Source organism: Carcharodon carcharias, chromosome 14 (genome assembly GCF_017639515.1).
Source record: "Carcharodon carcharias isolate sCarCar2 chromosome 14, sCarCar2.pri, whole genome shotgun sequence".
Classification (NCBI taxonomy): domain Eukaryota; kingdom Metazoa; phylum Chordata; class Chondrichthyes; order Lamniformes; family Lamnidae; genus Carcharodon; species Carcharodon carcharias.
In genome coordinates this window covers 33,618,301-33,631,646 of record NC_054480.1, presented here as the reverse complement: position 1 = coordinate 33,631,646, position 13,346 = coordinate 33,618,301, and the positions used below count along the sequence as shown (strand labels likewise).

The 13,346-nt window shown below is 40.8% G+C and overlaps 1 protein-coding gene across 1 annotated transcript in view; it reads left to right on the top strand.

Annotated features, from left to right (window-relative positions):
• Positions 1-3,691: 3,691 nt before the first annotated feature.
• The window catches only part of LOC121287134 (XK-related protein 7-like), a 195,919-nt gene continuing 186,264 nt past the window's right edge, over positions 3,692-13,346 (top strand). Inside the window, exons 1-2 of the mRNA XM_041204701.1 lie at positions 3,692-3,767; positions 3,906-4,323. Coding sequence (XP_041060635.1) covers positions 3,692-3,767; positions 3,906-4,323 — 494 coding nt within the window. The remainder of the gene's footprint in view (positions 3,768-3,905; positions 4,324-13,346) is intronic.

Sequence of the window (13,346 nt, the reverse complement as noted above, 5' to 3'; positions counted from 1 at the left end):
TATTCTCACTGAAATCTGCCATCTGCTGCAGTCACAACTGCAATCTCAGAATAGAGCATGGACCACAATGCCACTGGCTGAAAAGGTGACCATGAAACTTAACTTAGATACTTCTATCTTCTTCCAGGCGTGAGCAGGAGATTTTTGCAAGATCTTGAAGTTTGCTGTCTGCTGTTGCATAAAGAAAGCTCCCTATTGAAAGAGAGTGAACTAATGAACTACATTCCATTCATCTTGTAAGAGACAAGCAGGCAGAGTGAGCTTACAGTTTCGCTAGGATTGCAGGCTCCCTCATACTGCAAAGTGCCATTGATTACATGCACATTGCTTTACAAGAACGAAAAGAAATTCCACTCACTCAGTGTCCAGCTGATGTGTGACCATTGGCAGTGAATCCTGCAGGTCTGGATCCTAGAAACAGCCATAATGTCATCAATCTGCACAGTCCTTAGTTCTGGTGAAGAGTCATATGGACTTGAAATGTTAACTGTATTCCTCTCCACAGATGCTGTCAGACCTGCTGAGCTTTTCCAGGTATTTTTGTTTTTCTTTTGGATTTCCACCATCCACAGTTTTTTGCTTTTAATCTGCACAGTCCACTGTGCCAGCTGCAATTGAACCACCACAGCAAACCAGAGTGGTAAAGCAATGGATGACAACATGCTTCTTGACTCTAGCATGCAACTCACATACATGTACACAGCATGCATACAATAAATGTCATGCTGTCACATGGAATGTGATAGAGCAAACCATTGGTGTGCTGAAACAATGCTTTTACTGTCTGGACCACTCTGGGGGAGTCCTGAAATATTCGACAAAGCAGGTGTCCAGATACATGGTGGTCTGATGTATGCTGCAGAACCTTGCCATCATGAGGGGAAATCTCTTGCCACCAGCTATATGGTGAGCAATTGAGGAATCAAGGGTATAAGGAGGAGGAGGAAGAAAAAGAGGAAGAAGAGGAGGAAGTCAACCTAGACAGCTCCTTGCTGCATAGAAATTCCATGAAGAACTTATCTAGTGCAACACAGCTAACCACAATCCCAATTTTCCATTCACCAATAGCCCTACACCATACCTTCCCTATGTTAGTACCATCACCCACCACAGCATCTGATTGGCATAATGAGAAAATAAAGGCCATAGCAAGATAAACATTTCAAACCAAATTTCTAAATGAAATCTTGCCATATTGCACACAAAAGTCACCTAATCACCCTTTGGAGCTTGTCTTGCATGTGCCTTTGTCTGTCCTAGAGCTTCTACACCATGCTAGCCCCATAGCTGCACCATAGCTGCTGACTTTCAGTGGAAGAAACTGCAGGTGGCTTTGGGGGATGACCTCAAACAGCTCTGGGTCTGGAAGGGTTACACCATTTTGACGTGAGTGGCAACATTGTGGGCTGGCTAGCTACAGGCAGCAGCAAGGGAACTGGTGAACTGGCAAGGGTGGGACAGTGAATGCTATCTTCTGGAAAGAGAGCAGCAAATTTATGTTCTATGGAGTGACTGCCACTTCCCCAAGGCAGTGCCTCAGGAATCCTACCAATCTGTTGGAGGGCAGATTGCTGGGCTGCTGTGAGCTGGCAAGCCTGGTTGCAAACTGTTATCCACAACCATGATGGCAGCAATCTGAACTGGCATGACAGCAAGCTGAACTTTGCATGTCTTGAGGCTGAGCTTCCACTGCAGCCCTCAATGTTGAGTGGCTGCTGCTTGTGCTGCAGTGGAAGCTATGACATTGGTCATCAGAGCTTCTATCATGGAAGGGTCCATGAGTGTGCTATTGGAGTTGGCCACTACTTACATTGGAAATAATGGACCACAAACTCTGTGCAAGGCCCTGTGCTAAGTTGGTGCTAAATGCCTTCATGCCTCTTGACATTGACTGCAGGCTTTCTGGCAAGCTTTTCAATGCACCATGCTTTTTGTTATGCATACCTAGGATTGTCGTTCTGGAGGTTGCCCCATCAAAGTTCCCATCTGAGCCAATGTATCTGAGCTGGTGGCTGTGAGTGTGACATCAAGTGGTGGTGCTCTGTCTTCATCATTACCGTCTTCCTGGCATTCCTCCACTACCTGGCCAGGCTGCACTGCTTGGGTATTTGGAAGGATAAGTGTGTGGTGCAGGGAGAGTTGGTGGTGGAAATAAGAGAAGCATGTTTATATCAGTAGATTGTAAATCAGAAGAGAGTGCGAGATTTGGGAGAAGAAGGATGTGAGAAGGAGGATTAGTTATAAACCTTGGGTCAAAATCCTGGAACCCTAACAGCACCATGGGTATACCTATACCACAGGGACTGCAACTCACCTCCACCTTCTCAAGGGCAGTTAGGGATGGGCAATAAATGCTGACCTAGCCAGTGACACTCACATCCCATAAGTGAATTTAAAAAATTCCAGGGAGAGATAGAGATAGTTGCTAGAGGACAAAAACAATGGCTTTGTTCTTCCCAATATTTTTTGGAGAAAATTTCTATGCATTCAGCACTGGATTTTGGTAAACTTTCTGATAAATTAGAGACCATGGAAGAGTCACCTTCAGTGGTTTCATTGATCATGGCCTCAGAAATGGTCATGCCATTCACAACCAGCACCCTCTCATCTAGACTGCATCGAGATCCTTGGAGCTTGACTCCTGGTATGGATCTCACTGCTTTTTGACCATTTATCCAGAGTGCCTCCTCTGCCACACTGTGGTTACAGAATACCTCTCCTTTCCACCTCCTCCACCAAGATCTCTCAAGTGCACCTTCCACGGTGTCACTCCTCAGCCTTTCCCAGGTCACAGTCTCTTCAGCCAGTACTCCAAGCACCTGCTCTAGTCACAACGTACTGCCTTGAAAAGGTGCGGGCTAGCTTTAAATGGTGCGAGCCTCTCACGATGCCCACCATGCTCATTCGTCCAGGCAGTAAACCACTCAGTTAACATTGGCTGGTCAGAGAGAGTCAAAAGCAAAATACTGCGAATGCTGGAAATATGAAACAAAAACAGAAAATGCTGGAAAAACTCAGCAGGTCTAACAGCATCTGTGGAGGGAAAGACAGAGTTAACGTTTCGAGTCCGTATGACTCTTCGGAAATTTCTTCTTCAGAAATTAGACGTTTGGTAGCTTTAAGGCCACAATAATAAATACTCGAGCTACCATTTCTTGGTATTCTTCTTAGATTATCCCAGTGCAAGCAAAGTGTGAAAAAAATGTCGTAATGGGTGTATCAGATGGTGTAGATGTAAGAAGGTGCTATAGCCTGCCCGGGGGTTTGGTAATGATCGGACTATTGTGTACAGGCAGGAATGATGTGTCTGAGAGGGGGCGGGGTGCCTGTTGAATTCTTGCCTGGGTCTGTGTGTGAAACAAAAGGGTGAAGCGCCTGTGCAGACTCGGTGATGTAGCCACGTTAATCGAGCTGGGCTCCAGTGGGAGGGTCAGATCCCGCAGATCCAGTGGCTGTGCCGCCAGAGCGGGGAGGAGCGGGAGCGGAGGGGAGCTTCATCCTCCCTCTCTCCCTCCACAGCCCAGCCCCACCCGCAGCCGCCGGAAGTTTGTTTTTTTTCTCGCAGGAGGTTTAAAAAGGCTCCGCTTCTGCGGAAGTGAGTGCCAGTCTTGGGGGGGGGGGGGGGGGGGGGTGGTGGTGGGTGGGGCTGGGGCTTGGCGTGGTGGTGGGGTGGGGGGGTCGCTTGTTCAACATGGCTGCAAAGTCGGACGGGATGGGAGGGACGGCGTTCGTTTCGTTGCAGAATTTAGGTCAACGCCCAGCCGAGAGTGAGTGCGAGGAGAGGGGCTTGTCCTCCGCCGCCGCCGCGGCCCCGGCCGCCTCCTCCTCCTCCCCCTCCCATTGTTGTGAACAGGGCTCCAGCTGCTGCCACAGCTCCTGTGTCAACTCGGTGCTTCGCCAGAGAGAAGAGTACTCGCTGGCGGACTGCTGCTGGATACTGGGCGCCCTGCTCGTTTTCTTCTCGGATGGGGCGACCGACGTGTGGCTGGCCGTGGACTATTACTTCAAAGGCGACTACTGGTGGTTCGGACTGACACTGATTTTCGTGGTCGTGCCGTCCCTGGTGGTGCAGGTGCTGAGTTTCAGGTGGTTTGTCTACGACTATTCGAACAGCGGCGGTGGGAGCAGTGCCCGAGCCCGAGCAGCAGCAGCGGCGGCGGGAGGAGGAGGAGCGGCGGCCACTGGTGAAGCAGCCGATCATTTCAGCACCAAGGAGAGCGAAGCGAGGCAGCGCCGGCGTCCCGGCACCTCGACCTGCTGCCGCCTGTGCATGTGGCTCCTGCAGTCTCTCATCCACATCCTACAGCTTGGACAGGTCTGGAGGTAAAACTGCAACATTCAGCTGTATGCTCGTTGCTGCCAATTCGAAACCCATTTTAATTAGATCATTTTGATCTGTGTGTGAATCTATTCAAGTAACACTACAGGGGCATTTTATGTAGGCAAGAAAACATTTCGAGTGACATACACCCATCTATTGTAACTTCCCCTTTAGAGGGAAAATAGAACCATCAGGCTGTTTCTTGTGAAATTTTTGTTTCAGTTCTGCTGTTCTGAATCCGAAGATGATATCCTGTTCATAACAAGTTATGTTAACAAATTGAGTAATGCTTATAATGAAGAAATTGTGATTATAGTATACCAGCTTATGGGCAGGAAGAATGAAAATTTTAGATCAATTAATTTTGCAAGCAAAAAAGTGATTAAAAAGGAAATATTTGTTCTAGTCAACCATAATCTTGGAATCCCTACTGTGTTTACTGAAGTTCATATCTGGAAATGTCTTCAAAATTTGATGGTGTTTGTCCTCTGACAACTTTTTAGTTCACACAGCACGGCCATCATAAGGGCAATTTCCAGAGTTTGTCAGAATATTGCTAACGATGCAAGCTATCTTTTATCAAAAATGACACGAGTAACCAAGAGAGACACAGAATGATAGACTTAAGAAACAGTTCGAATTTTACAATACGATTGTTTGCTTAACACTGGAGGGAATTATTGCTGACTTTGAACATGACATTCTGTTTTAAAATGGCATTAGTAGTGATTGTTGATTTTATGAAAAAATATGAATAGGAAAAGATCAGTAGGTTCATTAAGTCTGCTCCACAAATGGTTTTTAAAAAGCACTTGGTGTCTGCCAGTTGTGACTGACTTTTTAAGTTTCAATTTTTAAAATCCTGACACTCCTTATTCCTAAGAACTGAAGGTTTACACCACTGCAGTAAATCAGGAACGTATGTGCCGGGGGTGGGGCTGGGGGTGGTGGGGGGGCGGGTATGAGACATTATAAATTAGACTTTTATTTAGATCATTACTCCTGCGTGGCTAAACTTTAATAGGAAAATGTATGATTTGAGCTCTGTCATAACCAGCTTGGAAACTCTGTTTCAACTATTAATGTAAAAAAAAAACCTTTACATGTGCAATGATCAGGCTAATATAACTTAATGGATTTCATTAGCCTGTTTTCCGTAATACCTTCATATTGCAGGCTATTCTGTTTGCAGCTGAGTTAACTAAGTGGCAAATCTTGACAGGAAACCAGTTATACAATTTTGCAAACTTATTCTCGATAAGAGCCTTAAAATAATGAAATGGAAAACAGCGTACCTCATTAAAATGACCTAATTTGAAGACACCAGTAAGTAAGTTTCTGGTAGGCATTCCTTTTGTTCTGGCAGATGGGAACAACAAACATAACACTGAGAGACACACAGACACCAGTGCCCCCCCACCCCCCACCAACCCCATTGTGACTGCCTATTAATAGCACCATTCGAAATAATACACAACAAAAAGTGCAACTTCATTTACTCTTCTTTCAGTGTAAATAATGGAGTTTCCTATTTTAAACTGTGGTTCACAACCAATGTACTTAATATTTGGCTAAAAATGGACTCCTTAGTGACAGCACTGTTAAAAAAGTGATTTTTTTAAAATATATAAATCAAAAGCAACTTGTAATTTGTATGTACTTTAACTGTCACAAAGAAGTTGGTTATGTCTTGATATGTAAACTAATGATAATTACAAGACTCAATAAGCTGTTTATATAGGTGTTAATGTAGTCTGTTTTACTGAACAAGTTACTGATGACACTTAAAGGGTTACAGTGGCCTGGATCTTCCGATGGCAGCAGCAGCAGCGAATGTTGAGATGATCACTGCTGTTACACCTTGGCACCCGACAGAAGTTCCCACGCAGATGCGCGGTACTTACATGGGAAGTTTAAACTTCCGATGGGCAAAATTATGCTGCCCAGGCCCCTCAGAGAATGTCTCTGACACTGACCTTGGTATTGGAAACTTGGACTTGATGCCCTATATTTATCCTAATATTTACCTCATCTTTCTGTTAATCTTGGCATAGGACAGTGATTAACAGCAGGAGCTGTATCAGGAAGGCCAAAAAATACATCCCTGGCAATGCCCAAGCACACTCACCGCCCCCCCCCCCATACCACAAACTCATAACGACAATTGAGTCTTCAACATTCAAAATATATATTTTTTAAAAACTTGCTTACCATAGCACTGCGAGCATACTGACCTTAAGGCTAGTTATTTGAGCCGGTGACAACAGGAGGGCGCTCCTCCTCGCCAGTCATTCACTTGGATCCATGCGACGATGCCTTACTCCTTGCTCCAGGTCAGGAATTATAGGTGGGAGGGCAAGAAAAGGTTAAGGCAAGTCGCGGTCAGCCATGACTGCTATGGCAGGGTCGCTGACCAGAAGATCTTGGACGTATGTTTCTTTGGGCTATTAACTTGTTTTTTTCTCTTTAGAATGGGTGTAGCTAGAACAGGTCTGCATAATTTGATATTTGAGCCTATGCCAGATTGATTTAAGAATTTGATTAACATCTCTCACTTGTGTATCCACTCACCACCTCAAGTGACTTTTATTATTGAGCTTATTTTGTATAGAAGATTGACTTTGCCATAATAAAACAGAGGCATTTTTCACTTTATTATCCGAACATATGACCTGATATGAATGTAAAAATGTAGGTTGTTCGGGAACATGCTGTTTTGAATAAGAAATCCTGAAATTCAACTTTTGTTGTGTCTGAATATGCAGGCCACTTAAGTGTTGCAGAAACTCTAGCATATCAGCATGTCCCTGCTGTATTTTGTATTTTGAAATATTGATTAAATTCTATGTTCTCATTTGACTTCTGCATTTTATGCACAAACATGATTAAAGACTTGTACAGTGGGTTATCACATTGTCCTCCCCCAATGGATTTAAATCCAGTATAGATTGATGAAATTGAAGTTTTTTTTTTAGCTGGCTGTAAGGATAAAAAGAATTTGGATAATCTCACACAGATCCTAGTGAGTATGGATCTATAGTGGTGGGCGCAATCTCATAAGAGAGCATTGAGAGGCAAATGAATATGGGGAATGGGAAATTCAAACTATTGTAATGCTCTTCCATAGCTGGGATAATGTTGGGGTTATGACAGATTGTTGAGGCAGAAAAAAATGTCTTAGAATTGAGTTAGGCCGCACTGTATATGGGCTGAAGCTGTTTAATGACCAAACCTCAAAAGTTTAAAAAGAAATGTAATTGTGAGGGTATCTTTATGGTAGAATGTTGATTCATTTGAAAGCATTTTGATCTTGTAAGGAAACCCTAATTTGAGACCATAATCCCTTTCAGTTTGCCAACAGCAAAGGGGGAATTAATAGCCTAGCAAGTAATCCTTCTGAAAGATTTAAAATTCAGAAAACAATGTATTTGATCTTGAAATAATAAATGAAGCTCATTGAATAGGAATTTGATAACAGGCTGATTAAAGATTCTGATCTATGGTCTTGCTTTTTTAAATTCATCTTGCCTGTAGTTAGTTCCCTAGATACAAGATGGCTTAATTCAAATTCCATTTTACTGAGTTAGAGATTCGATATGGGTGTTAGACAATGATGACTGTAACTTGCATTTATTTAATAAAATAGGTGTCCCAATGTGCTTCAGAAGTGAAAATGGAAGCTGAGCACATTAGGAGAAAACTCTTGGGAGCCGGGATTGGGGTACAGCAGTAGTTAGACAGAAACAAGATCCAAAAAAGAATGAAGTGCTTGAAGATCTTAAATCCCTTGGCCAGTGTTACTTATCAACAAAGTTGTCCATAGTAACTTGTTAAAAATGGTTCACATTATTATGTTACCTTTTTTTAAAATGAAGAAATGGTTTAATCACTTTGAAATTATCCTTTCTCTGAACATTGGGCTGAAATAGCCTACAGCTTTTATCGAGTCAACGAGCTTTGAGCAGCTCCATAAGCAACATTTTATAAGTTTTTCTGTTAACCTGTTGTACAGATAGTCAGACATCCTTGTGCTTCAGTCTAGCTTACATTATTAAATGTATTTTGTCTGTGTGATTTGTGGAATTGAAGAATCAAGAGAATAGTGACTGTTGGCCTATGGCCCTTTTAATAAGGGAACATCTGGAGAAAAGCTTCTACTGAGAAAGGATCCAAGCTGCAGGAAGAACTGACTATTGAATTGTAGGTGTTTTAATAGCATTTTGGTTAATTATAGTTTTAATACCACATTCTATTTTATTATTCTAATATCAGAGGCATGGTGAGATAGTTTAGAAATAGACTACCATCACCTGCTGCGTGTGTGGGTGTTTTATACTAGGACCACTCAAAAATAGTTCCGTTAGTTGTGTTGTTATTAGCTTGCATTACTATACTTGAGTTGTAATTATTGTGAACTTACCAAATACAACTCTACTTTTAAAGAAAACATTAATTTGCGATGCACTTGCAGTCTAAACTAACTGAGTTAATTAAAAAATGGACAATTATATTAGCCTTGCAATAATGAAATGTTTTAAAAACCTATGGCATTGTTTTGGACAAAAGCAAAATCAGCACTGCTTAGGAATTTATAGGATACTGGGAACAAGAAGGGAATGAAGATTCCAATTCTTCTGTTTTATATTTAAAGGAGGTAAAATTTGATTACTTAGACTGTCATTCATTTAATAACACATTGTAGTGAGAGAGTTCCATCAATGTATGTCTCAAATTGTTGCAGGATACGGATATGTGTTTCCAGGACCATTATGTCTTATTTATTTTTGCAATTGGAAAAGTACTATTCTGTTTTATTTTTGTGAGTGGCTAGGCTATGACAATGTCAACTCAACCATTGGAAGAGCCACCAGTCATTTCCCCACTAGGAAGCTTCTTCTTGCACCCCTTTATGACCACTTATTGCTGGAAGGCAATAGTTTGTGCATCTCAGTTACAGGTGTTATGCCAGGTAGACAAAAGGGAAAAGACATTTCAATAATACAGAAAAGCAATAACTAAAATACTACCATTGCAAAAGCAATTCTGCTAAATTGCATTGAGGGGTGAAAATTCTCAGTTTTGTTAGTGGCTGTATTTTTACATTAGAAAATTGGATGCATATAGTATGAAATAGTTTCCCAATTAATAGCTGGAAGGCCATAAATAAGGGGACATCAAGTGAATGTGTATTGTATTTAAACTCATAGTTTATAAAACTAATTTGTTCTTCCTTTAGGGTCACATTAAGCAGAGTAAGAAGCAAAATCTTATTCTTTCTTAATATGGTACTTATGACTTTTGGCTATGGGTGAATGAGTTGCCTTCCAATTTCTTATTTGGTTGATTAAAATATTATGGCTGTACACCCATAATTACAGATCTGGAGCACAGTACGAATTACTTATAACTTGACCAAAATGAACAGTTCTTCCTTTATTAGGAATTCAAAACGTATAGTTGAATTCTTGGATTCATACTCACACTTACAATAACTTTCTTTCATTTCCTCCATCCTTTTTCCAGACACTGCACGTCTATCTCAAGCACAAAAGGGAAAAGTGAAATAGCTGACATTCTACTCCAACAAATGCAGAAATTACAAGATAATTCAATAAATCTGCATGTTATTTAAAATGCAGAATTTTGATCCTGGTTATTGCTATTGTAGCTGAATGCAATATCAGTTTGTTGTGAAGTGATACTTGTCATAATTGAATGATTTTAAAAAGAGAATTTTTTTCAGACACCATTTTTGGCTCAGAATTTGGAATTGACCATAAACTTTATCATAACAGTAATAAACAATAGAAGAAAAATGGATGATGAGCTATGCTATGTTACCTTCTGCAGTGTGAAGTACAATTGTACCAGATATGAATGGTATGGAGCATCATCCCTACTTCTGCAGAATAATGTATTTGATTTGTTCTGAAATTTTAGTTATGGTACTTTTTTAAAATTTAGATTCCTTAACATCAACAAGGTAAATGTGCTTGGCAGCATTTTAGTCAGTGATCTTTGTCATTCAACAGTCTATGTAGTGACCTATCAGAACAGGTCCTTTTAAAAAGGGCAAGAGTTTGTGTTGAATCATAGATGAGGGCAATAGATGAGAAATAGTATGTGACAGATAAGCAGTGTAATTAGTTTGCAAGTGTTTCGAGGGGGGAAAAGAAAGGTGCATCCATCAAATGGTGCAGATGGTATTTTAAGCTGGGAACAAAAATTGCTGTGCATTGTATCCAGTTACCCCAATCTAATTGTTTTTTAAATGAAAACATACCAGTGAATTTCTGAAATGTGACTTAGAATGATGCCAAATTTGAAATTGTCAAGATTATTGACATTAAGGGATTAGAAAGAGAAAAAGTGCTTCAGTGCTATTATTCTGAACATGCTTGTGGTATTTTTCCTTCTATACAAAAGACTGGATATTTTTGTTGAAACTAAGCCTGGAGTTGATGAAAGCGTTTTCATCAAAGGTGGTGTGGGAAGGAAGCAGTGTTTTTGGAATGGCATTTGGTCACCTGGTGTCCTGCTTAACCCTAAGCCAAACTTCAATTGATCTTTTCATTCCAATGTTTTGCACAGTTGGGTTCATTTAAACAAGCAGCTGGGGAGGGAAGTGGAGCCTAAGTAACTGCGCGGAGTTTTTGGCAAGAATAAAACCGAATGGCCTGTATAGCTGGAGGAAGTGCTTGATGTCCAATTATAGTTGAGGGTTCAGCACTTTTAACCAGTGCAATGAGAACAATAAGAGCATGACAAAGACCAGTGACCCACCCTGCAGCTTAAAAGAAGACTGGCTGCAATTGTGTTACTTGTTTCTTTTATCTTCAAACTCTTTCCCCAATTGCATATTACCACCAAACATGTACAACCCTGTCAGCAAACTTAAAATTTTGGCGTATACTTGAAGTGTCATGTGAAATGGATTTATAATAATTTAACCCTCTCCCTTAAAAAAAACGTTGCCTGCTCCACATATTGTACTTGAACATGCCATATTTACTAAAGTATTTATTTTGAAACTGAAGGAATTGACCTCAGGATGTATCTATTCAAATGAGTTGGCCTTTGTGATTTTATAGAGGCTTAAATAGGAATCTACCATGGCAGCGCAGCTATGCACTGTGTGCATGGTATAAAGATCCTGTCCATACAAGACTATATAACCAACCAACTTAGCATGAGTAAAGATTAAGGAGATTTACTGATATAAATTGCTTCCTTTTGAGAAGCTATACTTAATTTGCATGTGTCAGAAAGCAAAAATACAGATTTGCTCTATTATGTATTTCTGTCTCCAACTTACACTTGAGGCTGTGCATTTTAACTGTATACAAATTCTGTCTTTAACTCAAGATTTTGAATTAAGATGTATGCATAAGTTGTAAGCAATGGTTTTAATCCTGCAGCATTACATATAACCTTATAGTTTTAAAGGGGGTAAGGTTACTAGAGTAATTGTTATTTTAAAAGAACTGTTGATGTGGTTTATCCCTGCAACTTGAAACTAGAATCACAAAAGGAACAGCTGTTTTGAGGAATGTAATCCCAAGGCAGTTTCATATATCATTTAGGATTGTATCTTCCATGCCATGTGATCCTCAAGGGCCAATGCCTGCCAGAAACAACTGAAGAATTGTTCTCCACATCCCTTGGTATTGACTTTCTGAGTGAACTGAAACGGCTACCTCTGTTTCATTCATAATTTCTGAGGTAAATGAGGAGGCAGCAAGTCTAGCACAGCAGTACTTAGAACGCCATTTGCTTAATGTGTAACATGAATCCAGTCGTGGTGAAATTTTGGGTGAAACTAGCTGGGAAACTCTGAAAGCTTATATCAGACAGTATTTCCTAGAATTGAACTTTAGACATTCCCTCCTGTCAAATTGTGTGAACATTTCTGCATTCTACTGATCCACATCCAATAAACATAACATTGTAATTTAAACAAGTGTAATTTTGTGAAACAGGCTGATGGTCACAAGGTAGTGGCTGAACTGGCTGACTTTTTACTTTTATAAAATCATGATATAATATGATTAATGAAAAGCACTTTAAGGATGAGTCTTGGTTCTGTGTTTTGTTTTGAATGAATGGAATGTGAACAATCAAGGGAAATTCAAACTGCAATTTTATAAAATGTTACTTTTTTGTTCAGTTAAATTTGTTAAAATCATTGCTGTTAATTTGAAGAAATTGCTTAATAGTTTAACCATCAGTAAGACAAATCATTTGAATATTGCTCTGATCCATCAAAAGCTGCCATTTTACTGCCATCAAGACTTGTGTGCAAAATGGTGATATTCGGAGGGTGTGTAGAAAAATTAGCTGAGATTGTTGTAAGATGTTATTACTTCACCTCAAGTCTTTTGACTTCATTGCCTATGATAACAGATCGGAATGCTGTGCAGTAATTTTTTGGAGTTTAGTTTTGATAAATAATGTGTTAATTATTTATTCGTTTAAAAACAAAATATTGAATGTTGCATAAAACCTCAAAGTCCATTAGAATCTAAAGCTTTTAAAATTATCACTTAGTTACAAGATTACTTTGCACAATGCATGTTGCAAAGTAGGTGAAAATAACATTGCATTACTATGCATAGATTGGGCGAAATCTTCCCATGGGCACTGGAAAACCCAACCTGCGCACCTTCGTGGACCAAATAGACACCCGACCCTGTGTGTAAAGAGTGAGGGTGTGGAGGTGTGCCGCTTAGAAGGCCTGCCTCGGTTCTTGGACACAGCCAGCTCCCACAGTGGTCAAAGGCCCTAGCCTCACCTCACCACCCCAGCTGTCCCTATGCTCCCTCTATCAGATCACCCTGACCACCTCTATTCCTCATGCCACCACTATGCCCCTTGGCACCTCCATACCCGCTCAATGCTCCCATATGCTCTCCATAGCCACTGACCCAGTTTGCACTAAGTGGATCCTTGGATTCCATGCAATGCCAATGGAAAATATTTTCATTCCTTGAGGAGGGGGGGCGGGGGGGGGGGGGGGGGGGGGGGG